Raw genomic sequence first — 25,296 nt, 5'->3', positions numbered from 1 at the left:
AATGGAGGGGGTAGGGCTGGGAGATGGAGAGGCTGGAGGGTCCCCCAGGAAGGCAGGGCAGTAGCCACATGGCTGGGTGAGGTGCCAGGGAAACGTGAGTGGCTGCATCCTGAAGATGGAGAGCCTGTGGTGGTGGCCTGCCTGCTGGGACATGAGCTGGAGGCTGCTGGAGAGCACCAGGTGTGCCAGTGAGGGGGGCCACCCCAGAGGTGGCTTCAGCAGGTGTGGGGGAACTTGGAGGCTGTGCCAGGTGATTCCGGGTAGCCAGGGAAGCCAGGATGGTGGCGGGCCACAGGGATAGGCTTGGGCTGCTCCAGGAGAGTGGCCTTGAGGGAAGGACAGAAGGTCGTGAGAAGGAAGGGAAGCCTCAGTTTCAGGAGGGGGGGGGGCATGTGGGCTGAAGATGGCTTGGGAGAGTGTAGTCAGCCACGCAGCTCTGAGGGGAGTCAGAGCCCCCGAAGCCTCTGTCTGGACACATTCCAGGACAGCTCAGCGGGCACGGGGGAGCTGATAATCAGGACGCATGGCATGGCCAGTGCAGCACTGTGTAGGGTCACAGTCTTGGGGGTCAGGAGCAGAGCCAAGGCCAGGGTCACAAGCTGTCAGGAGGGCAGGCTAGACCTGCCGTGAAAGGGGTCTGTTAGTCTCGTCCGCACCTCCTATCTGCAGTCGGCCACCCCCTGCCCCTTTCCTCCACCTCATGTCCAGTGGTTTGCCAGCGAGGTCCTAGCACACTTTTCCTGGATGACATGAAGGGCAGGGGACATATCGGGATACCTAGCAAGTCCTCCTGTTCCTGGATACTGGTCTAAGCACCACCTGATGAGAATGGCCTTCTAGAACTCCCAAGCCGCTTTGTAACATTTGCTGGTAGGGCTTTTTGACTTCTGGATCTTCTCCCCAAAAGATTTAAGGTAGAGATTCCAAATAAGCCTGTGTCATCGGAACACCCGTAACACCGTGTAGCTGGGCGACCAAGGCTAGTCAGCGTGTGAATCGCGCTCCCCTCATTGTCTGGAGCCTTGGGAATATATGCTCACCCAAGGAACGTGCTCCCGCCTTCTGAAAAAAACACGCACCATCTTAAGAGTGATGGAGTGAGTGGGAGAAGACAGCCAAGACGACTGAGTCCAAGAACACTTCATCGAGAGGCGAATCTCGATATTGGGCTCTTTGAGACAACTCAGGTAGACAGCCGGAGTAGAGAGAGTTTATGGAGACTCATCTAAGCATCCTGCCCTGGGCAGTGTCTTACCAAGCTGTTCACTGGGGGCTGCCCACCACTGGTCAGCTAGACCCCCCTGGTCGGGTTTTGTTGCCTTCACTGTTGTGTGGATCCCAGCCTTACACGGGGCTCCCTCGGGTTATGAACCAACCTCTCCACCACAAAGGGTCCCGGGAGGGAGGAAGAGAGTGAAGTCCAGTCCACACACACCATGAACCAGGCCTCCCCCAAGGCTGTCCCTCTCTTGGGACATTCTAGAACATTCTGTTTGTGGATGTTTCCCAATTTCCACCCATCTTTCTTTCTTTCTTTCTTTCTTTCTTTCTTTCTTTCTTTCTTTCTTTCTTTCTTTCTTTCTTTCTTTCGTCCTAAATTTATTTGACAGAGAGAGATCACAAGTAGGCAGAGAGGCAGGCAGAGAGAAGGGGAAGCAGGCTCCCCGCTGAGCAGAGAGTCCAATGTGGGACTCAGTCCCAGGACCCTGAGACCACGACCTGAGCTGAAGGCAGAGGCCCAACCCACTGAGCCACCCAGGCGCCCCTCCACCTATTCTTCTGTTATCCATTCTCTCACCCTTTAGCCACTCAGCTGATACCGATTGGGTACCTGCCCTATGCCACACACCTTTCTAGGTGCTGGGAATATAGCAACAAACAACCCTAATCCAGTCCCACCTCCCGGGGCTCCTGTCTCCCATGCCAGGATAGAGTGAGAAAATCGTTCTTTCTCCTCCCTGTCCCCCGCCAATGTCCTTAAGACTGAAGACATTGTTTACTTTATCAAGCAAGACAGACCTGCTGGTTCCCTTGGATTTCTGGGGGGGAGAAATCACTGTGGTCCTAAAGGTAGTATCCTCAGGACCACTGCAGGAGGGGCTAGGTGGGAAGGGCAGAGCCCAGGAATCCAGTTCCTCTGTGTACTCAGGGCTGTGGGTCATAGAAAACAAGGCAGCAGGAAGCAAGGCTTTCTGAAGCTCTCCCCCGTGAATGACCTGGAAGAAGGTGGGCAGGAATCAAATCAAAGGAGAATTGACTGCACAAGAAACCCAGCAGTCTGGAGCTGGGGAAGGAGGGCCGTGGGTGAGGGTAGGCTCCGTGATAAGCTTTGGGCACGGCAGGCCGAGTGCTTGAACTCAGACTGGGGGCACCGACTGCAGAGCCCTCCCCAGCCCAGCCCAGCACGAACGCAGCCTTGAAAGGGGTTCACAGTGGGACCCACAATGAAAACTTTGGAAATATCAACAACAGTAAACCTTCGGGGAGGGAAGCAAAATAAACCGGGTCTAACACTAGGAAGGTCTGCAGGCCCTTTAAGGACGAATGAAGAGGGCTTTGTGCACCTCAGCAAAGACTCATTGTGGGCAGCAGAGAATGGGGACTTTTGTCTCTGCCTGCATCCCCATGAAAACACTGGTGGCCAGCAAATCACCTCTTCTTTGCTTCTGAACTCGCTCCCCACCCCTTCCAACAACTCGAACCTTACAGAAGGCTTTTTTTCTTCTAAAGACTCAAAAGCCTTCATAATACCCTGCTGGGTCCCTCCCCACATGAGGAGGGTTTCTGGAGCCATTGCCCAGAGCCGGCGGACTGGGGTCAGGGGTAAGGTAGGCGGAGGGTCCCACCACAGTGCTGTTCTTTGCATGCTGTGGTCACGTTCTTCAGGCCTAGTGAACAGGACACCTGTGGACCTGCCCCACCCGGGTCTGAGGGCACTCAGCATTTCCTCCCTCCAGGCTTGCTGGAGGGCCAGAGAGCTCCCTGCATGGCTCTCCATCGCAGGCCCCAGGGTCAGAATGCGGGGATTGCAGGGGACATGGGGGAAGACAGGGTGGCCCACCACAGAGGGCAAGAGGGAGGGAAGCCGCAAAGGTTTGCAGAAAAGGGCCCATCCCGTCCCCACTGAGGGTCAGCCGCACCCCATGGCGCTGAGCTCACAGATCCATCCTGTTCCCACCAACGCACGCAGGGAATCCTCTCCTCCACCCTTCTTGCTTAATTCCCTTCCCATCATCACTGCCTGGTGGCAGCTTCCTTCATGCCCTTGGCGCCCCATCCTGCGTTGCTTTGTCCTCCACCGTGGGAATCAGGAGAGATGGCCGGCCCCAGGATCATGACCGCCGTTGCAGGGGAGTGCCCTAAAGAACAGTGTCCTCAGCCTCTCTCTTGCCATCACACCCTGCTCGGCTCGTGCATCTGGGTCCCCAGATGGGTTTCCCTCTTCCTCAGGCTGCCCTTGGAGTCATCAGACCCTCAGACGCTGGAGCCCAGGGCCAGGCTCAGCTCTCAGTCATAGCCCCATTGCCTTGGGATGGACAGTCTTTCCAGCCCCGGCAGCCCCACCACTCTCTCAGGAAGCTTCTCCCGCCCCTCCTAGGCTGTGATGCCCTGACACAGGCTCTTAGGGGACTGCATTGGGTTGACAAGGGATCTCTCTGGGTGAAAGACAATGCTTGTTTCTTTAAGGTCTGTGCCATCCGGAGTGTGGGGACAAGGGCTGTGACGGCCCCAAAGCAGACCAGTGCTTGAACTGTGTCCACTTCAGCTTGGGGAGCGCGAAGACCAGCAGGTAAAGGGCTGGGGCTTCTGACTGCATGTCCTGGAGCCCCTCAGAGAGCCACCAAGGTGACCTGTTTCCGGCTGTGCTCTTAGTCCCCCCATAGCCTCGTACCCTCCTTATGATGTCATGTCATACCATCTCGCCCCAAAAAGGAAATCCCATGGAGATTGACTACTTTGGAATTGTATAAGTTTTAGTAACTTCTTGTCCTCATCACACAAGTAATTCATGCCCACGACAGAGAAATCATAGGGTATGTGGCCTTAAGATATCTGTGCTCATAAACCATCTTCTAGCCATTTTGTTAAACAGAAATGGGAGACTGAGTGGACCAAGGCTGACCGCTTGGGAACTAGAGACAAATGTCATTTTAGAAGCCAGTACTGTTCAAAAAGCACCACAGGCCAGGTCTGGGGAGCTCCCACCCACCGAGGGTCCAGTCAGCAGCCATGCAGGGCTATGGGCGTGACTTGCATGGGCTCCTCAAGCTCCCAGATGCAGACACACTCATCCTGCGCCAGGCAAAGGCAGTGAGCCTGCTTGCTGTCTTTGCTCACTGCCCATGAGGCTAGCTCCCCAAGGGAGGGTGGTAAGGTTGCACCAGAGCTAAAAATCGCAAAAGTCAAATGCCGTCGCCCAGGTGCCATTGAACGCCTCTTCTGGGGAGACTGAAAGGCAAGCCTTCCTAGGTTCTGATCCAAGTCCAGGACCCTCTCCTGCGTACTTAGGGACCTCTCTGCTGGGCTCGCCAAGTCCATGGGCATTCAGGGTTTAACCTTCACCCTGAGGCCTTTGTTTCCCTCTGAGTTTTGCTGACTTGTGGGGTGGAGGGACAGCTAGAATTTCCTCTCCAGCTAGGCGCTCTGCCTTAGCAGGACCCAGCAGTCCGCAGACTTGCAGGGTGGTGGTGGGGTCGGGTGGGTAATGTCCTCTGTGGCTCCTGTTCCCACAGGAAGTGCGTGAGCGTGTGCCCTCTGGGCTACTTTGGGGACACAACAGCAAGACGCTGTCGCCGGTGCTACAAGGGGTGTGAAACCTGCTCGGGCAGGAGCCCAACCCAGTGCCTGTCCTGCCGCCGTGGGTTCTATCACCATCAGGAGATGAACACCTGTGTGACATTCTGTCCTGCTGGATTTTATGCTGATGAAAGTAAGTGCATATCTGTGTGCACAGGAATGATGAGTCAGTCCTTCCCCACTGACCCCCCGACCCTGGGCTGGGGTCCCCTCTCCTGGGAGAATTTCCCCAGGGAATCTGGCACCAGTTTATGGACCTGGTAGTTGACATTGGGAAAAAGCCCTTCCTAGGAAGAGCTGCTGAGTTGAAATCAGGATTCGAGTACAGGCGGAAGGTTTTCAGTCCTTCAAAAACAAAGAGGAGCCTCCTGGCCAGCGTTAATTGGGCTCAGAAGAGGTGGGTTAGTCTTTGTGGCCCATCTTACAGGCAGTGGCCACACCCCTAAGGGGGTGGGGGTGATGCTTTCCTGGTCTTGCAGATGGGGGAACAAAGCTGAGAGGTGGCACCAGGCCCACAACTAGTAATGGCACAGGTGGGACTTGAACTCAGAGCCACAAACCCAGGTGTCCTGCCATTCCACCAGGCCCAGGAAGGTGGGTGGATGGGCGGGGCCCCGGGGCCCAGGTTCCCATGTTCCCATGCCAGGGTTTCACCAACGCACGTCACCCCAGAAGAGGCAAAAGACAGGGACTGGGTTAAACAGACAGAGGATAGTTCTCAAGTTCAAAGAAGCTACCGTTTTGACGTTGTCGATTTGTGTAGGTCAAAACCTTCCCACAGAGGCTCTTGCTATGTGGGAGGGATCATTGATCGGGTTTGTGATGGCATGACGGTTCTTCCTCTGGGGAAGGAGCCAGGAAGTCTTTATAGACCTAAAGCCATCCAAGAACCAGAATCCCTGTAGAGGGAAAAGCCATTCTCTCGCAAGATGCATTTCACAGCCTTTGCAAACACCTGCCCTGGGCTGCCAGCCAGACCCGTTTTCCAGGTATAGGTTCCTCCATCCCCACCCTGCTCCCAAGGCAAGAATGAGCCACCCTCGTTGACCCAGCGTCCTCCCTGAACACCTGCTGCCTGTGTGTAATGCCCCCTGTGGGGCCCCAGGAAGAGGCACAGACGTGTAGCAAGCAGCCCTGAGCTTCCAGGCCCAGACGCCAGGTGGCGATGATGAGGCGCCGGGAGAAAAGACCCGATCAGAACAGGCAAACGCTCCTGGGGTTTGCCGTGACCCAGCATTTCCCCAGGAGGTGTGCTGGGTGTCCTAGATGTATGTCTGAGTCTTTGTAACTACCAAGTTTTTGATAAGGTCCCCTATGAAGGCACCAGAGGGCAGCTCTGAGGCCTCTTTAGGCTCCAACTCTATCATATTTGCACCTCCCCCCACCTCCTCTAAAGCCTCGAGGTTGTGCAAGAGCTTTAATTTACTCCAGAAGGGAGAGGAGAGAGACCTGTGATCCCACACGGGGGTCTGCGGTGTGGACATGGCCTCTGGCTGTTCGATCACATCACCGCTCCTGGGGGCTGACACCGGGGACACGCTCTTCTACCAAGCCCGCTTTGAAATGCCAGAGTCTTCTTTGCCCAGGATTGATTCACGTCTCTGCTTCTTCTCTTCTCCTCATCTTCTTTTTCTCCAGGTCAGAAGCATTGCCTTAAATGCCACCCAAGCTGTAAAAAGTGCATCGATGAACCAGAAAAATGTACTGTGTGTAAAGAAGGATTCAGGTAAGCCCGTCCCTTCAGACCTCAGTGTCAGAAACAGAGTGTCTATGCTCTTTTGTTGTTTGTTTCTGTCACTGGCTGACCAAGTTTAGGCAACTTTTTCCTAAAAGATAAAAGCAGAGGCCCAAAGCCCTTGAAGGTAAAGATTCTGAGTCTGTAGGAACCAGAGTTCCACTTGGAAACCGATGTTTAAAAACAGAAAGTTAGGGGGCGCCGGGGTGGCTCTGTGGGTTAAGCATCTGCCTTCTGGTTCAGGTCACGATCCCGATCCCGGGGTCCTGGGAGGGAGCCCCGCATGGGACTCCTTGCTCAGCCGGAAGCCTGCTTCTCCCTCTGCCTCTGACCCTCTGGCTGCTTGTGCTCACTCTCTCTCTCTCCAAATAAATAAATAGAAATCTTTAAAAAATACATAAAATAAAATAATAAAGTAAAAAGTTAGGGGAAAGGTAAAATCTCTACCTTTTATGCAGTACTTGGGGAACTGGTGAGGACAACCCTACCATATAAAGTGGACTGGCTGCTGGAAAGGTAAGGAGCTCCCATCTTTAGGCACCAGTAAGGGTATCCACTCCCATGCCTCTCCCAGTCTGGTCAAGGGCTTGGGGGGCATTGCGAAGCCCACCCTCCCTCCTCTCCATTCTCTGCCTTTTCTCTCTCTCTCTCTTTCTTTTTTTTTTTTTTCCCAGCTCTGGTATCTCCTTCCTGCTCTGGGAGCTTGCCTCCAGAGGATGCTTTTTTAGATTCCTGGTTTTCCCTCTCCCACCAAGCTCAGCACACATCTGCTGTAAAAACATTTTGCTGAGTTAATGATTTTTTTTTTTAAGATTTATTTATTTGACAGACAGAGATCACAAGTAGGCAGAGAGGCAGGCAGAGAGAAAGGAGGAAGCAGGCTCCCCGCTGAGCAGAGAGCCCGATGCGGGGCTCGATCCCAGGAACCTGAGATCATGACCTGAGCCGAAGGCAGAGGCTTTAACCCACTGAGCCACCCAGGCGCCCCTGAGTTAATGATTTTTATTGGAATCTATTGAAATGTTTGTTTAGCCCATTGAATGCAACCAAATAGACATTACCTGTTCCTCCAAGTTACTGCCTAGCTTAGGAAACATTCCGTTGGAAACTGTGCTGTAAACACTCCCATAGTCCAGGGACTAGAAGAACCAGGGTCTGTATGTTATGGAAGAAAGGGAAGGATCGCGGGGTGGGGGGTATCAGTGCTTCCCCCGCTGCAGTATGGCCAAAGAATCACGGGGGCTCCAATTAAAATGCAGATTCTGGCCTAACAGCTCCCAGCAGAGCCCTGGGCTAGGCATTTCTAACAGGCTCCCAGGTGAGGAGGGTGTTGCCAGGACTGGGATTCATCAGTAGAGCTGAATGTTTCTGGAGTAGGTACTGATAAGAAAAATTTTACAAGCCCTTGTTCCAGGTGCTGTCACCAATAATGCCTCATTTTTTTTTTTTTAAGATTTTATTTATTTATTTGTCAGAGAAAGAGAGAGAGAGAGCGTGAGCACAGGCAGACAGAATGGCAGGCAGAGGCAGAGGGAGAAGCAGGCTCCCTGCCGAGCAAGGAGCCTGATGTGGGACTCAATCCCAGGACGCTGGAATCATGACCTGAGCTGAAGGCAGCCGCTTAACCAACTGAGCCACCCAGGTGTCCCAATAATGCCTCATTTAAATCTTCATAGCAACCTAGGATGTGGGTATTATTTTTTTTAAGATTTTACTTATTTGTTTGAGAGAGAGAGAGAGAGAGCATAAGCAGGGGGAGGAGCAGAGGGAGAAGCAGGCTCCCTGCTCAGCAGGGAGCGTGATGTGGGCCTCGCAATCCCAAGACCCTGAGATCAGGACCTGAGCGGAAGGCAGATGCTTAACTGATTGAGCCACACAGACACCCCTAGGATATTGATAATACTGCTCCCGTTTTACTCACTGGGGAAACTGTTCGCCTAGGAAGTGCTGCCTTCATGAGGTTTCCCTTAGCCTGCCCTTACTCTTCCAGATCAGGGAGAGGAAGATCAGGAGAGAAGAGGGTCCACGGCCTAAGCTCCCAGGAGTCTGGGGAGAGGAAAGGGAAACAGGACCCCCAGAGTCACACATCACACCTGTGGTCCTATAAACGTGTTAGGCGGACGAGGCAGGATTAACAGTGGAAGGATGAAGTGGTCAAGGAAGGAGGTCCCCAAAGGGAGAGGTGACATTGAGCTGGTGGCCACAGCTGGGGGGGCCTGGAACAGGGAGCTATTCTAATCATCTCCCACCTGGGCTGGGCTGGGCTGACACCCAGGCAGGTGTCAGCAGTTGGGGGCTGTGGAGGAGGCTCTGTGGGTCCAATTCATCAGAACTTGCTTCCTGCCTTGGGAGCACTGGAGGAGTCCCAGGGAGCTGGCTTCTGGGTCCTGTGGGAAAGAGGAGGTCAGCTGCTCAGGTAAGGAACAGGGTCACGGACAGAAAGTCCCTGCCAAGGAGGAACCACACGGATGGAAGCAGTGGTTCCTGCCATGACAAGCATTCAGAGGGGCACGCAAACTCGGGAAACATCGTCAGCCATAATCCACAGAAAGCTTCCTTTTATTGCCCAATATCCTTTTAAGCTGTGGCTTCAAATCATCGCTGTCACGTTAAAGCGGTGAGAGCCACTGAGCTGCTGATTCGCGGCCATCCATCTCTTTAGGGGATAAATGCAGGAAGCATTTGAGGGGAGACATCAGTTACTAAGCATTTGATTTAACTGCCAGTCTCGGGCGCCCTGGAGTCCCGCTGTGGATGCAGGGAGGCTTCCGGACCCCTTGGCTTCTCCCCACGAAACATAGGATTCTCTGAATCTCGCCAACACGCCAGAGCCCTTGTCCCCTGTGCCTGGTGGCACACAGCTTACAATGTGCACATCCAACACAGTGTAATCTGGCGAAGTGAGGAAACCCCCGTAGCAGACACTCTACTGTGTGCCAGACAGCCGTGGCAGGTCTCGCGAGCCTTGGCTCATTTAATTTAAGCCAAGCTTGTCCCAGTGCATAGAAGAGACAGGTGAGGGGACAGCCGATGCTGGCTTACCCCCGGTCACGGTGGCAGAGCTAGGAAGTGACCAGGGCAGGCTCCCAGAGTGGGCAGTCCAGCTCGAGAGACGATTCTAGAATCCACACACTTGGCTGCATGACGAGGTCAGACAGGGAGGCAGGAACCGTATCAGGTGGGGCCTGTCCAGTCCCAGGAGTGGATTTTATGTGCAGATCCTCACGAGGCACCGAAGGTTTCAAGCAAGGCAGAGGCAGGAGTGGGTCGGGCTCTCAAAACCCGTCTGGCCACCGCCACCCCAAGGCACACATCATCAGCACTCACACTTTGCCACGGCGGGCTGGGGGGACCGGCCAGACTGAGCCAGCCCGCCACCAGGGGGGACCCACACAAGCTCACTTTCTCCTCTCCAGGTTTGGCTTCCAGTTTGGTTCATGAGCCATCACAGACCAAGAGAGAGCCCAGGGATTCAGCACCAGGGATTTGGGGAAGGAGCCTGGTGCTTCCGGCAGGGGAGGGGTGGGGGTCTGGGGCATCCCTTCCTGGGGGACCTCCCGCTGGCTTCAGACCACTCTTTCCCTACTTTCATTAGCTTGGAACCTCAAGTGGCACAAAGAGCCATGCTTTAGCAACTTTCCTTTCCTCTCATGAAAGGCGATTGAGAGATTGTAATTTCATTAGAATTTTGGAAGGGGGGGGCGCCTGGGTGGCTCAGATGGTTAAGCGGCTGCCTTTGGCCCAGGTGATGATCTCAGGGTCCTGGAATCCAGCCCCTGCGCATCACATTGGGCTCTCTGCTCAGCAGGAAGCCTGCTTCTCCCTTCTCTCTGCCTGCCTCTGCCTACCTGTGATCTCTCTATCTGTCAAATAAAGAAATAAAATCTTTAAAAAAAAAATTTCGGGAGGGATATGAAAACACGCTTTTTTTTTTTTCTTTTAACAGCTTTGCACGGGGCAGCTGCATTCCAGACTGTGAACCGGGCACCTACTTTGATTCTGAGCTAATCAGATGTGGGGAATGCCATCACACCTGCCAGACCTGTGTGGGTGAGTTCACCGCCTGCAGGGGCCTCGATTTCGCTATGCCAGACGGTTGGAGCCTGGGTCACTGACTCTGGGCGAACTGTCTCGAAGCTAGGAAAACCCTAAGACTCCCTGGGCTTCGCTGGGTATTGCAACATTCAATCACAGGGACCCTTGCAGAGGATGGGGTTGGGAGAAAAGGGGGGAAATTAGTGTTTAATGGGTACAGAGTTTCAGCTGGAGGAGTTGACCGACTTCTGGAGATGGATGGTGGGGACGGTATTTCATGCCACTGAACCATACCCTTAGAAATGGTTACTATGGGAAATTTGATGTTCTGTTCCTTTCCTTCACTATTTTAAAAATTCAAAATAAAGAAAACCCGTAAGACCTCACTTTGAGTGAGCTAGCCGGGGTCTCCCGGCATGAGAAGCCCAGCCAGGCTGTGGATGCTCTGGGGGCCGGGGAGTGATGCTAAGCCCTCAGGAACTGCTCTTTGCCTGGGGCCTGGCCCTACCCTTGGAAAGGCAAGACTATAAAGCTTCAGAGAAGAGGGGGCAGAAAGTGAAGGAGGCTTTCTCAAAACACAGCCTGCCTTCCTGGTACCTAGCATCTCTTATTTTGAACATTTTATTCAAAGAGAAAAAGGCTTCTATAAACAACTTTATGTGTATTATAATTCCCCACAAAGATGATAGCGCAGATGTCTCCCCGGCACTGTTTTTATGCAGAAGAGCCGAGAATGGGTTCGTTTTATGGGGTTTTCTGTTGCAGAGTTATTTGCACTAGATGTTGAAGTGCATTATGAGTTTGTGGGCTCGGATACACTTCAGATTAAGTCTTCTCCTCCCGACCTGGCCCTTAGCAGGAGCGGCACAGCCCCCACCTCCCACCCCATCCCGCACCCCCCAGCAGCCACGTGAGCCCCATGTGGGCATCAGCTGTGCTCTCCAGGTGTGGACGTGCCACAAGAAGCTGGGCTATGATCAAGGCCAGCACCCCAAAGCCTACAGGGGATGTGTCCTCTGGGGACAACCCCACCACAGTGGGAGCTTGGCACGGGGAAGTATCCTCCACCCCCCACCCGACCCCCGCAGTTCAGCTTTTTTTCCTACCCATTTGCTCTCTTATTTTTTTGCTCTCATGTTTATTCTTTGTTTTCTTTGTCTCCTCGTTTAGCCCAGGTTGATTAAGGAGCATTGCCGATGTCACTTATTGAAATTTCATAGTCACCCATAATCCATAAATTCAGAAACGTGCCTTTACACCGCTTTTGATTTCAATAATTCGATTTACTTTTCTTTCTCCGCATCCCCAGACTGCCTGTTGGCAAACAGCTTTGTAGAGATGCTCATAGTTTCTCTCATCTCAACAGAGTGACTTCTCTGTCCCTTCAGGCATTGAATTCAATGGCGTGCAGGGCTAAGGCTGTCTGGTGGTGGGAGGGGGGCGTGTCTCTCTGCCTGCATGTGTCTGCCTGCCTGGCTTCTTTCTAAGCTCCTAAGATTCCCGCATCCAATCCCTGGCAGCTGCTTGGGAGAGGACCTGCTTCTCTACTCTGAGGGGTCTAGAGGTTTCTTTGCTCCCTGTCAAATGTGAGTCTGTGTCTGGAAGTTGCTGTTCTCAGCTGTCATCTCCCCTCCTCCCGGAGGCCCCGGGCCCACCTAGCCTTCCCCTCCCTGCCCCAACTCAGTGATCGCTGCTGCCTGTCCCTGATACAGAGGCCTAAGTCTTGGGGAGGGTTGTGGTCAGGGACAAGTGCAGGGTGGGACATGGTGTCATCTGTCTCCACCCGGGGCTGGCAGTGCCCCAGCGCATTTGGACAAGCCTCTTGCCCATTCCTGGTGCAAATACCCAGAGTCCTGGTACAGAGGATGTGACCCCTTAGGGTTGCCTGCCAGCTGTGGGTTGCTGTAGGGGACCCAGGGTACAGGGAGGTGCCTGGCTCAGCTTGTTCCCAGTTGGGACATGGCCCATTGGTCAGGACTGCGCAGCTGGTAAAGCATATGCATGACAAGTTGAGGGGTGGTGCCTCAGGTCCGTGTGAGGGTCATCCCCCACTCATGGGCATCCCTTCCTCAAGCCCAAGGGAGAAGGGCATGAAACATCAGATCCCAGCTCCATGACAGCTGGAGAGAGAGATTGCAGACGCAAGGAAAGCATGTTATGTGTTATACCCTTAATGGCACATTTTGCCTGCGTTTGGAACAAGGACCCCAGGTGTTTACTTTGTAGTAGACCCCACAAATGATATATTGGGTCCCGAGTAAGCAAACCCCATCTTAGGGTGAGGATCTGGGGATGCCTTTCAAGTGTTTGAAGCCTGCAGAGACTTGTGACTGCATAGAATCCTTAAGAGACTTTGGGTTCTAAAGTTCATATATTGTGGTAATTGTGAAAATGGTCAGTCCTGAAAATTGGTGTTTAATCAGCTTTTTTATTATTGCGGCAAACTACCCTTATCAAGTTTGCCATCTTAACCGTTTTTAAGTGTACGCTTCCGTGGTATTAAGTACATTCACATCGTTCCTCTCCACCATCCATTGCCAGAACTTCTTCCTCTTCCCCCTCTGAGTGTGCTTCATTCCCTTTAAAGTTTAGTAAATTGAACTTTTAACTAAATACAATTGACCTGTGGGGCACCTGGGTGGCTCAGTTGGTTGGGCGACTGCCTTCGGCTCAGGTCATGATCCCGGAGTCCTGGGATCAAGTCCCGCGTCGGGCTCCCAGCTCCATGGGTAGTCTGCTTCTCCCTCTGACCTTCTCCCCTCTCAGGCTCTCTCTCTCTCTCAAATAAATAAATAAAATCTTTAAAAATAAATAAATAAATACAATTGACCCTTGAACAATGTGGGTTTGACCTGCATGGGTCCACGTAGACACTGATTTTTTTTTTCAATACATACAGTAGAGTGAATATATTTTCTCTTCCTTATGATTTTCTTAATAACATTTTCTTTGTGTAGCTAAATTTATTCTAAGAATGCAGTATATAATATGTATAATGTACACAATATGTGGTAATTGTTTATGTTATCAGAAAGGCTTCTGGCCAACAGTAGGTACTTAGTAATTAAGTTTTGGGGGAATCCAAAGTTATATGCAGAGTTTTGACATCATGGGGTGTTGGTGCCCCAAATCCTGTTGGTCAAGGACAACTACACAAACACAAATGAGTGTTCTCTCCCACCATAGAAGCTCCTTAGGCATCAAGGACCCTAGTGACTAAGGCAGGAGAATGTGGGTAACAGTGTTCAGCAGGGGAGGCCCCAACAGGGACCGCACAGCTCCTGAGGCCCTGGGCTTCCAAGGTCCAAATGGCCAATGCCAGATGCTCCCTAAAGATAAGTGATGGGGGGCACAGGAGGCAGAGCACAGGAGCAGTCTTCCATCTAGAATGACATAATATAACTGGACAGAAACCCTACACGTCTGCAGGGCATTGTGGTGAAGGAAGGAGGACATCCCATGTGAACACTGTGGGTGGGTGGGTGGTGTTCATTATGGAAAACACCCCCCCCCCCCCCGCAAAGGCTCCTGCTTCTGCATCCCACTCTCAATGCTGGATGAGCTCAGAATTCTCTTCCAGTTGGTTCTGAGTGATGAAACCAGCTGCCAGAGCACTGAAACTTGGGGCCAGTGGGACCATGCAGCAGACCCCTGTCTGTAAGGGGGTCTTCCCTTGACACAGCCAAGAGGCCCCTTCTAAGTCCAGGAGCCACCCCAGGAAAAGAGCCAGAAGTCACTGCCTTAGCTGCCAGGCCTCGACCAAAGACCACAGCAGAATTAGAGGAGGAAGGGATCACAAGGGACTGTGATCACCAGAAGCATCTAAGATGACTTCCTCCCCGTGTTCAACTCCCTAAGCTATCAGCCAGGGACCACCTCACTGCCTCTGACACCCCATCAGGGGCTCCTCAGTGACATTTGGCACAGAGTAGACTCTGGAGCTTACTGGTTGTTAAATGAGTGACTGACAGACGGACAGGCGGATAGCAATTTCTTCATTCTGGACCAACGTCTGCCGCAGGCTGATGAGTCCACTTGGGTTGAGCTGCAGGTTCTCCCTCTGGACTCTTGGTCCATCCTTCTGAGCTTTGGTCTCTTGGCTTTGCCACTCCCCACTCCGTAAACCCTTAGTTGTTTTCTCTCTGTGGTCAGAAATGGCCTGGTTGTCCACACCGACTGCCCATCTACACCATTCCCCCAAAATCTCTTCCTTCACTTTTCCCACTTCCACACGGTCATCCATCCCAGAGAAATAGGCGAGCCGCCAATGTGAGCCACTGATACAATGTTACATTTCCTAGAGAAACAGGCAGAAATAAGGCTAATAGCGTATCTCATTTAACCCAGAGTCCCTAAGATATTATCATTTCAACAAATAATGAACATTAAAGATCAGCACTTTTTCATGCATTTGGAATCCGGTGTGTTATGGATTCCGCACTTGCAGTAGGTCTCTGTTTGGTACAGACACACTTTAAGCTATACAGGGCTGCCACCAGCAAAAAGAAGCAAGACCAAGGGCTCTTGGCAAGGAAACGTTTGGAGTCGGGGCCATCAGATATGGCCCAGATGGTGGGAATTATGCTAAGCCTAGCTCATGTCTCCATGTCCCTCCCTGCGAAATGGGGACGTGGGTGAGGATGGCCTGGGGCAGGCAGAAAGTGGGCAGCTAGGAACCCTAGCTGCGGTGCTGGACATGGGGCATCTGGACCATTCCCCAGGTCCCCAGGGCACCGTGCCAGGCCCGGAACATGGTCATGGGCAGGCCGTCCCTGACATCTGCTTCTGTTCCGTACCCCCACCAGGGCCCAGCAGAGAAGAATGTATTCACTGTGCAGCAAACTTCCACTTCCAAGACTGGAAATGTGTGCCAGCCTGTGGCGAAGGCTTCTATCCAGAGGAGATGCTGGGCTTGCCCCACAAAGTGTGCCGAAGGTACGCAGTCCTTTCAGATGGTCTTCCTGGCTTAGACCAGGATTGCTGGGGAATGAGTGGGGCTCCTGGGTGGCTCAGTTGGTTAAGCACCCCACTCTAGATTTTGACTCAGGTCATGATCTCAAGTTTGTGAGATCAAGCCCCCCCGTTGGGCTCCACGCTCAGCAAAGAGTCTGCTTGAGAGTCTCTCTCTCCCTCTCCCTTTGCCCCTCCCCCTGCCCTTTCTCTTCTCTTAAATAAATAAATAAATGTTGGGGCACCTGGGTGGCTCAGTCGGTTAGGCGTCTGCCTTTGGCTCAAGTCATGATCCCAGAGTCCTGGGATCGGGTTCCACATCAGGCTCCCTGCTCAGCGGGGAGCCTGCTTCTCTCTCTGCCTCTGCCTGCCTCTCTCCCTGCTTGTGTGCTCTCTCTTTCAGTCTCTGACAAAGAAATAAATAAATCTTTAAAAATAAATAAATAAATATTAAAAAAATAAACATAAAAAAAGATTGCATGGGAATGGTGGTTCCCTGTGCCAGCAAAGGGAGCTTCCCTGGGGCTGGGGGAGTGTGCCACATCACGTCACACTGCAGAGGGAGCTGTAGGTACAGTGGGGGTACCGGAACCCATTTAGAGTGGAGGGACCCCTGTAGTTGGTGATTGCCAAGGTCACAAGTTTGTTGGTGGCTTTCATTCCTTTGTTCATTTAATGAGTTTTGAGTGCCTGGAGCTCTGTCGCTGGGTCGGGGCACGAGGCAGAGTAACAAGGTGCCCGTCTGCCGATACTCATGCCACCTTGGCAGCCCCCACAGGAGCTCCTCCTGTGCTACAGCCCCAGATGCATTCATACTGGTGGTAATTAGGGAAACCATGTGTTGGGCTTCGTTTGGGGATTTTTTTTTTTCATTTTACATTAGATAGAGAAAATTTAGGTCCAGACAATGTCCTCATTCTAAAGCCATTCCTTACGCAGTCAGTGAATGTAGATTGTAACTCGCTCTCCTTTTCATGTGTGTCTGTGTAGTGCACCATTCTTGTTTGATGACTTCTAGCCCTGTAGTGTTCCTTACCTTTCTTATTGGACATGAGCAGTGGAAGAAGAAGCCATTTCTTGGGTGCCCTCTTGTCTTGCTGAATAGTTATTGCCTTTTCCTCAGGACTTTATAACCTAGATCCCCAGACAGTCAGGGAAGCCTGTCTTGTTCAGGGTGAGAGCAATAATGAGATGTTGCAAGGTGGCCTTGATGATAATGATGGTGGGGGTGGGAGAGGGGCCTTCCTTCTGAAATAAACTGAAAACTAGAGAGCCCTGGAGACACATAGTACAGCTGGGCTGAGGAGACCTTGCCCTGTCTTTCAGCTCACAGCTGGGAACCCACAATGGAATTGGCTCTCTGGCTGTGTTTGAGAACTGCTCTGGGTTCTAATGTATTTTCTTAAAACAAAAACAAGCGGGGCACCTGGGTAGCTCAGTCAGTTAAGCATCTGCCTTCGGATCAGGTCAGGGTCCTGGGATCCTGGGATTGAGCCCTGAATCGTCTTCTCTGCTAGGCAGGAAGTCTGCTTCTCCCTCTCCCTCTGCATGCTGCTCCCCCTGCTTGTGCTTTCTCTCTCTGTGTCAAATAAGTAAATAAAATCTTTTTAAAAAACCAAAAACAAAACAAAAGAAAGCAAACAAACAAAAGAACCTACAGTCACCCAATGAGAGACCACAAAGTCCTTGTGCTTTTTGGACTCCCAGTAGAAGTTCCCGAGGGGTTATAAATCTAGACAGGGGTCAGCCCCCTCGTTTGAGCTGGTTTGAAATAGGAATCTTGCCACCTTCACCCATCCTTGCTGAGTCCTGTGTAGCGTCTTCAGCATGGGTGTCTGAAGTAAACCTTTCATTTTAACCAGCCTGCTGGTTCAACGATAATTACACTAAGTATGGCAGCCCAGGGAGAATGTGGAATTAAACAGTGATAATCACTTCCATTTGTCAGATGCCCAGGATCCCACAGGATGCTGGGCATCCCCATGAGCGTGGCTACCCACACCCCATGGGGCACCCAGAAACTATAGGCGGGAATTAGGCAGCCCCCCCACCCTGAGCCCCTCCTTGACATCAGAAGACAGCAGCGTCTGGGTGTTCACCTCCACAGGAGGGAAAGCTTTCAGCCCCAGAAGGGAGTCCAGTGTTGGGGCTCATACAGCAGATCTTGGAGATACACCCCCAGGGGAAGCCCCACACAAGGCACTGAGGGGGTGAAATGCCAGCCTTTCAGGAATCTTCCGTCTTCAGAGTGCCGTGGCTCCAAAAACCCCTTCTGCGTGGATTCCTCCTGAAGGAAGAGCAGTCTTGGGTCTGCTGGGTTGTGCAGGGCGTCTCCCCACTCAGGCTCCAGCAACTTTTAGGATTTGGCCTCCTGCAGGCCCCAGGATGCTGTGTGGTGCCAGGCCTAGCCCCGGCTGGTGGGCTCTGGCTGCTCTGTGGGAAAGCCAGGCCAGGACTCAGGCCTGCTGGCTTGGCAGCCAAGAAGCCAAGAAGACCCACGAAGCGAGGCCCAAAGTGGAGAACAGTCCATTTTGAAGATCTCAGAGGAGGGGCTGGATACCCCCAAGGCGTAGTAAGAGGACCCAGAAGTGCAAGCAAGGACCTCTCTGAAGACAGCAATTCGCTGGGGTGCCTGCCTGAGGGGTAGCTGGCCTATCATACCCCCAGGCCTCCCCACTGTCCTCTGCTCCCTCCACCCCTCCTGGGTGACCAGCGGGGCAGAGACCATGCCTGCCTTCTGCTTTGTTCTGTGCTCAGACCGAAGCGCGACAAGACTCGGTGTCTGACGCTCACTGGGAACAGCCTAAAGGCGAAAGGAGAGAAGAGGACCTGGCACCTGCATTGTTGCAGGGAAGGGAGGAAGGGAAGAGGGGCTACAGTGGGCAGGCCCACTTCCGGAGTCTCCCAGGACAAAGTTGCCATGGTGTTTATGGGGGAAGTAGGTACCATAGAAAGTGACAGAATCAGAGGTGTTTGGAAGCTCCCCTGCCTAAGAGGACTGCCTGTGGGACAGAAAGGAGCCCAAGAGGGTCTTTCAGAGAAGCAGGGGCCTCAAGGCCGTTGGTTTTGGTTTTTTAAGACTTTATTTATTTATTTTGACAGAGAGAAATCACAAGTAGGCAGAGAGGCAGGTGTGGGCGCGGGGAGCAGGCTCCCCGCTGAGCAGAGAGCCAGATGTGGGGCTCAATCCCAGGACCCTGAGATCATGACCTGAGCCAAAGGCAGAGGCTTAACCCACTAAGCCACCCAGGCACCCCCAAGGCCGTTGGTTGAGGGGGGTTGAGGGGTCCCTGGAGGGACATCGTCCTTCCCTGGGAACAGCATGATGCTGGATTCTTCCCCTGAGCTGGGGCCTCTACAGCCAAGCCCAGGCTAGCCCACTCCTTGACCTGGGCCTTGTGAGACCCCAAGCAGGGAGCTGCTCAGAACCTGCCCAGGATTCTCTGCCTGCGGGACTGGGAGGTACTGAATGGTGTTGTGTTAAGCTGCCGGGTTTGTCCGAGTCTGTTACACAGCCCTAGAAGAGGGACACACCTGCATTCCCACTGGGGGCTGGCAGGGAGACCCCTGAGCTTGGTGGAAGAAGTCTTTCTTCTTACCTTCTTCTCCAGATACAAGCAGGTGGTTCTCTACCTTAGCCTGCCCCACTCACTCTTCCGTTGAAGCAGCTCTCAGCCACCGCCTGGGAGTGCTGACCCCAAGCCTTTGAGAACACTGACCTCCCGCTGAGCAGTGAGGAGAGGCCCTAGTTCTGGTCCTACGGGGCCGGTCGGTAAAAGAAGCAGGGATCCCCGGGGGGAAGTCATCCCTTGGGCTGTGTGTCGGGGTTTGTGGCTGAGCCACCCCCAAGGTGCGCAGGACCGGGCCAGACCCTATCGGTTTCCCCAAAGTGCATAGCAACAGGATCCCACGCAGCAGGCCCCGCCCTACACCCCTGGTTGTCCAGCGGAAGGCCGCTTCGGGGAGAGGCCATCAACCGCCCCCAGGTTGTTGATGGCGTCTAGCTGCGACGGGGCAGGTGGCATGTGTCCTCAGCAAAGAACTGCCCACACGGGGCAGAGGCCAGAGTCCTCAGAGCTGGGCTCCCGCTCCACAGGCCCCGCCCACTCCGCCTGAACGCCGCATGCCCCGCCCACCCCGCCTGGGCGCCGCATGCCCCGCCCACCCCGCCTGAGCTCCGCCTCCGGGGCGGTTCCACCTGCTGCGGGAATCCGCGGAGAAGGAGGGCGAAGGGCTGGAGCCTGGTGAGACCCGGGCACCAGGAGCTGGACTCCTGAAAAGGCAGTGGGTGCGGCCCTGGGGCGGGGATGGCGAGCTCTTTCTCCTTCTTTTAGAGGGCCTGGTGGTCGGTAGTTCGGGCTTGGCAGGCCCTGTGGTCTCCTTCCCAGCTATTCAGTTCTAACCCCGTAGAAGCAGCCACAGTGATCTATAGATGAGCAAATGACTGTTCCAGTACAACTGCTGGATATGGCCTGCGAGCCGCTGTGTGCCACCCCCTCCCGGGGTCACGGTGCTCTGCAGTAGAAAGAGCCCCGGGTCCCATCTCGGGCAAGAACTGCAGACCCACCCCCGCTCGCCCTCCCTGAAGGCCGCTCAGCCTCCTGGGCCGCAGCAGTCCCCCAGGCCTGCTCTGGGATTGGGTTTGCCACATCCCTGTCCCGGAGTCCCAACGCTATAGCTCAGAGCTGGGCAGCTGCCCAGGGGTGCGTGTGTTGATGCTGCTTGAGGAGCCAGCTGTGGGGCAGGTGCCACAGTGTCCAAGAAAGTGTCCAGGTGAGCCACAGGAAATCCGTGAGCCACTGGGGCCTGAGCCCATCAGCCCACAGCAGGCTTCTGCCCACTGGTCATGACTGTCTTCACCCGTCCTCAGGGCGATAGTGCAATCAGGCGGGTGGAGGGATGTGCAGACGCTTGTCTGGGGTTTCAGGCCGTCACAGTTGCAGGGCGGGCAGGAGGGTAGGGGGGCTCCGGGAGGGGTGCGTGCAGCGCTTGGGCCCCTTCCCGCAGCAGCAGAATGAACCTGTGTCCTCCGGCAGGTGTGACGAGAGCTGCCTGAGCTGCGAAGGCTCCAGCAGGAACTGCAGCAGGTGTAAGACGGGCTTCACACTGCTGGGCAGCACGTGCATCACCAACCACACATGCAGCAACGGTGAGCACCCGCGGGGCTGCCCTTGGAGAAGCCCAGCTCGTGGCTTGTGGCCAAAAGAGAAAGGAAAAGGAGATGCGGGCACAGCAGCCCTTCTGAAGAGTGGGCGGGCCACCCCTTTGAGTGACCATCGGGGACCCCTCTCATTCTCCAGTCCCTTTACGCCTCTGTCATTGATCAGTGAGGCACCCTGGCCACAGGTTACTGCTGCTCTGTTTGTTGGGTGACTCTTAAAACTGATTTTGTGCTTGTACTGTTCCCATTCTCATGCGGTGAGCCCCCGTGGCCTGGGTGTGGTGAGTTCTCTTAGGAGAGGCCTGATCTCGGGGCTCCAAGCCAGGGGGCGCAGAGGGTCTCAGCCTCAGAGCCCGCTGTCGAGGCCCGAACATCCCACAGGGAAGCCCTTGCGTCTGAGCTGTGAGAGATCCCTGGTTCTCGAGGTCCCCTGGAGACCAGGGAGGGCCATGAAGACATAAACTCTGGGGGAGCCCAGAGTCCAGTTTGGGGATTCCAGGCAGAGGACTCTGGCCTGGAGACGTGGTGTGGCAGGGAAGATTCCATGCTTAGCTGGTCACCAGGAGGAACAGTGAGGGCCAGCTCTGGGCGCTATGAACTGGCTTACAAGAGAGGAACCTAGCGGTCCCATGGAGCCATCCCCAGCCCCGCCCTGGCTGAGCACAGACCCGGAATGTCCTGCAGATCTCAATGTGGCCTCCTTGCCTTGGTGTTTGGTCATTTCTTTGGTTCACAGAATTGTGCACTTTCAAAGGCTAGGAAGCTCCTTCTTTAGGATGACACCTACTCAGGTTATAGTTCCAACCTGAGAAAGTGAGGTGGTCACAGGAGGGTCTTCCAGGTCCTGTCAGTGACCGGGCAGCTCCAAAAATGAGCAGCCAGCTGGGATGGGCTGGCTTCCCTCCCTCTTCCCCTTCCCCTTTCCATTAGCCTTGACAGCTCTCTCCTTCCTATCACATTTGGTTTGGAGTGCTCCCAGGACACGGGAGCAGCTTCCCTGCCTGTCCATTCCAGGCTGGTCTTCCTACCCCACCCCCATTCCACCCCCAGAGACTTCCTACTAAGTTTCCCACCACTGCACTTAATCTGGAAAGACAGAGGCACAGGAACCCTGAGTCCTGGCTGGTGCAGCCCTATCCACCTTCCTTGCGACCTCAAGCCCCCCACTTGTCTATAACCGCATGAACCCCTGTGAGCTAGGTGCCCCCTCTGCCATATTCAGGCTACACATGTCACGGGAGGACAGTGAGGACCACTCTGGCTGCTGCCCCCACTTCCTCTGTGACGCCCGTGCCCTCCCAGCCCATCATGGAGCCAGGGAAAGGGGATGGTTGGAACCATCTTAACAGGCCCCGAAGTCTGACATGTCCCCCCTTTCTCTTTCCTGGTGGGACCCCAGCCGATGAGACGTTCTGTGAGATGGTGAAGTCCAACCGGCTCTGCGAACGGAAGCTGTTCATTCAGTTCTGCTGCCGCACGTGCCTCCTGGCTGGGTAGGGGTGCCCCAGCCAACCGCAGAGGGTGGGGCCCCTCCTGTCCATCCGTCCATCCGCCTTTTCTCCACACTGTCAGCCCAGGCCTGTTGCAGGGGTGCCCCACGTCCAACAGCTTTATCTCCCTAGGACCAAGGTCCTTCTGCAGCATCTCTGAGCACCCGGCCTCCATGGGCAGTGGGCCTCCAGGAGGTGTGCATCTCCAACTCTGCTTGCTGGCTCTGTTCTTCTGGCAAACCCCAAGCGGGAACAGCAGGAATTCTGGGAACCCACAGCTCCAGCTTTGGAGCGGCTTCTGGGACCATAAGTTTACTGAAACTTCAAGACCAAAGCAGAAAGGCAAGATCCTTGGCTTCACCCATCACTCTTCTCCCCGTGCTCCCTGCAGCCTCAGTGAATCTCGCCTGCCAGGCCCTGGGCCCATCTCCCTGTGTGGGGTGCCCAGCCGAGCACGCGCCTGCTCCCCTACCTGCCACAAAGCCGTCTGGGGACGGTCTGGTCAGACTGTAAATAGAATAGACATGGGGCCGTGAAATACATGACCACTGGGGATGGAGCATCTGTTTCTCCATAGTCAGCTACTTCTGGAACTGCCGCAAACGTCCTATTCCAAATCTGGATGGGAAGACCCTTCCTCTCTCCACTGCACTGTCCTGTAGGCGAGACGAGCGCCCCTCGTCACCACGTCCTGTCCTGTCTCCAGGAGCCTCCTACTCCGAGTGATCACCTCTCCCTGATGCAGAGCCTCCTGAGGACAGTCCCCGGGAGGCATCCCGGGGGCCAGCCACAAGGAGGCCCAGTGACTTACGCAATTCCTCTTACCAAAATGGAAACCCAGCCCATGAGTCATTAATCTTATCACTGCCCATTTCGTGGAATTGCTTTTTTGAAATACACTTGGCCTCTGCTTGCCGAGAGACTTGTTCTGAAGGCGGTCGCTCCTGTGTCTGTGTGTACTATGAGCCTAATGACACGGTTGGATTTATTTCTGCCAAACCTGTGTAGGCATTTTATAAGCTACATGTTCTAATTTTTACCGAGTTAATTATTTTGACAAATATTTCATATATTTTCATTGAAATGCAGATCTGCTTGATCAATTCCCTTTCATATGGGAGTGACATTTGCCTTAAATTTTTTCGAGCTCGTTCTCCATTTGGTCCTGCTCCCCTCTTGGACTGTAATGCATTTGCCTTGTCCCCTAGGAGCTGGGGGAACCCAGCTGTTGTTTATTGAATCCGTAACTTCAAAAGAGAAATCCACAAAGCAAATACAGTGTTAACCCTAAGTTAATAAAAGAGTTAACATCCCATGACCACGAAGTCCGTATTTCTTTCCAAGGCACAAGAATGAAACGTGGGGGTTGACTGATTTGTGAAACGGCTTTATTTATGGTCTGGGACCTCTTTGATGTCACTAAGCAGAAGGTCTTCCAGCTTGAGCGAATGTTCGGGTAATGAAGTCATGGGGGAAATCACAGAATTCTAGGCCTAGGGTGTCCTTTGGTATATGACCTTCTTCGGGCCACAGAACCCTGGTTGGGTTCTAGGGCCTGAACTTAGCCATGCCCACCGCCTGTCAAGGGGGCGCCCTCCGCAGCCTGGACCACGTGCTTCTTCACCTGTAGCTGTCGAGTGGGACTTAATTAGGTCACAGCTTGTCTTTTGCACAGTGACTGAAATCCCGCAGGTTTTGTGCTACATGGGATTTTTACCATGGCCTCCCTTTGAGCTCAGAAGCTTGTACTTGCTGGGAATCCCACAAATTTTTGGTGTCTATTTGCAGCCTTTATGGCTACACATAAAGGGAGTACACCAACTAGAACTGACTTATGGAAAAACAAAAGTGGGTGAGGGGCCCTGTTTTAGGGATCCAGGGTTGGGGACACCTGGGTGGCTCAGTCGGTTAAGCCGCTGCCTTCAGCTCAGGTCATGATCCCAGTGTTCTGGGATTGAGTCCCACATCGGGCTCCCTGCTCAGAGGGGAGCCTGCTTCTCCCTCTCCCATTCCCCCTACTTGTGTTCTCTCTCTATTAAATTATAAATAAAAAAAAAAAATTCCAGGATTGACTCAGAACTTCAGGAATGGTGCTGCTGGGCCTTGGGACCCCTGGAACGCATTAACTGTGACCTGGACTCTCATTGCATTGTAGCCTGTCCTCCTTGCCTCTCCAGCTGATAGGAGAAATGACAAGACCACCGACATCTCCCAAGCAAAACTGGTACAAATCAAGTTTCCTAGGCAAGCTTTCTGAATCTGCTTCTTGGCCCCGGTTCTCCTGCTTCACTTCAGTGTTCATCCAGGCCCATCCGCTGTGGCCACAGGAATAGCTGATCTAGCAGGAAAAGGCAGCAGGGAGCTTTCCCGCCAGAGGAGGGGAGCACCGTGTAGCTCTCAGAAGGCGGGGGTAGGCCACAGAACCCAACAGCTGCCCACCATGAGCATGAATCAGGCGGAGCTGTCAGTGCGAGGCAACAAAGGAATGAGCGAGTATGTTCGGGAGACAGTAACCAGGACTAGGGCAGAACATTGGTAAGGGTTCAACTTCTCCCATGAGACAGGCATTGAATCAAAACCAGCAATTGCTAAGTAATTCCAGTGTAAGGTACTATTTTAGCCCCCTGGAGCTTTTTCCCCCCGCGGAGAACTAGGGTCGAACATGTTTGGGACCAAATCAGGAATAAATTCCTTTTATTCCCAAGGGACACTAAGTAGGAGAAGCCAACCAGGCAGCCTCAGAGCTCATGTCCCCTCATAGTAGTGGCTGGGTCAGCCAGTCCTGGGGCTGCTGAGGGTAGTGGCAAGCTGAGAAGCTGTTCACAAAGTCCTCAGGACAAAACACCACCTTGTTAAAAAGGACCGACCACAGAAAATGCCTGTTCACACATGGCCCATCTTTAAGGATACTTGGACTCAGCAGGGGCGGGACATATTAGTGAATTTTGTTTTATGTGATAAAGTCATAGATCATCTCCCCGAAATCTGTTGTTTCGTGGACTGAGGCTCATAGAGGTAAACTGACTTGCTTTGGGGCACACGCTGGCGAGGTGCCTCCCTTCCTGTCTCTAGGGAGGGAGGCTGGCTCTTTGTAGGAGGGGGAATTAATTTTACAGTTGGCCAAATCC

At 53.6% G+C, this 25,296-nt stretch overlaps 1 protein-coding gene across 2 annotated transcripts in view; it reads left to right on the top strand.

The window, feature by feature from the left end:
* The window catches only part of PCSK6 (proprotein convertase subtilisin/kexin type 6), a 182,365-nt gene extending 158,879 nt beyond the window's left edge, over positions 1-23,486 (top strand). For both annotated transcript variants that reach the window (XM_047736488.1, XM_047736489.1), the window contains 7 exons: positions 3,688-3,790; positions 4,734-4,930; positions 6,436-6,523; positions 10,479-10,582; positions 15,373-15,502; positions 20,554-20,666; positions 22,078-23,486. In XM_047736488.1, the coding sequence (XP_047592444.1) occupies positions 3,688-3,790; positions 4,734-4,930; positions 6,436-6,523; positions 10,479-10,582; positions 15,373-15,502; positions 20,554-20,666; positions 22,078-22,175 (833 nt within the window). In that variant the 3' untranslated portion in view covers positions 22,176-23,486. The remainder of the gene's footprint in view (positions 1-3,687; positions 3,791-4,733; positions 4,931-6,435; positions 6,524-10,478; positions 10,583-15,372; positions 15,503-20,553; positions 20,667-22,077) is intronic.
* The last annotated feature ends 1,810 nt before the right edge of the window (positions 23,487-25,296 follow it).

Source organism: Lutra lutra, chromosome 7 (assembly GCF_902655055.1).
Source record: "Lutra lutra chromosome 7, mLutLut1.2, whole genome shotgun sequence".
Taxonomy (NCBI): Eukaryota; Metazoa; Chordata; class Mammalia; order Carnivora; family Mustelidae; genus Lutra; species Lutra lutra.
This window is presented reverse-complemented; position numbering and strand designations above follow the sequence as displayed.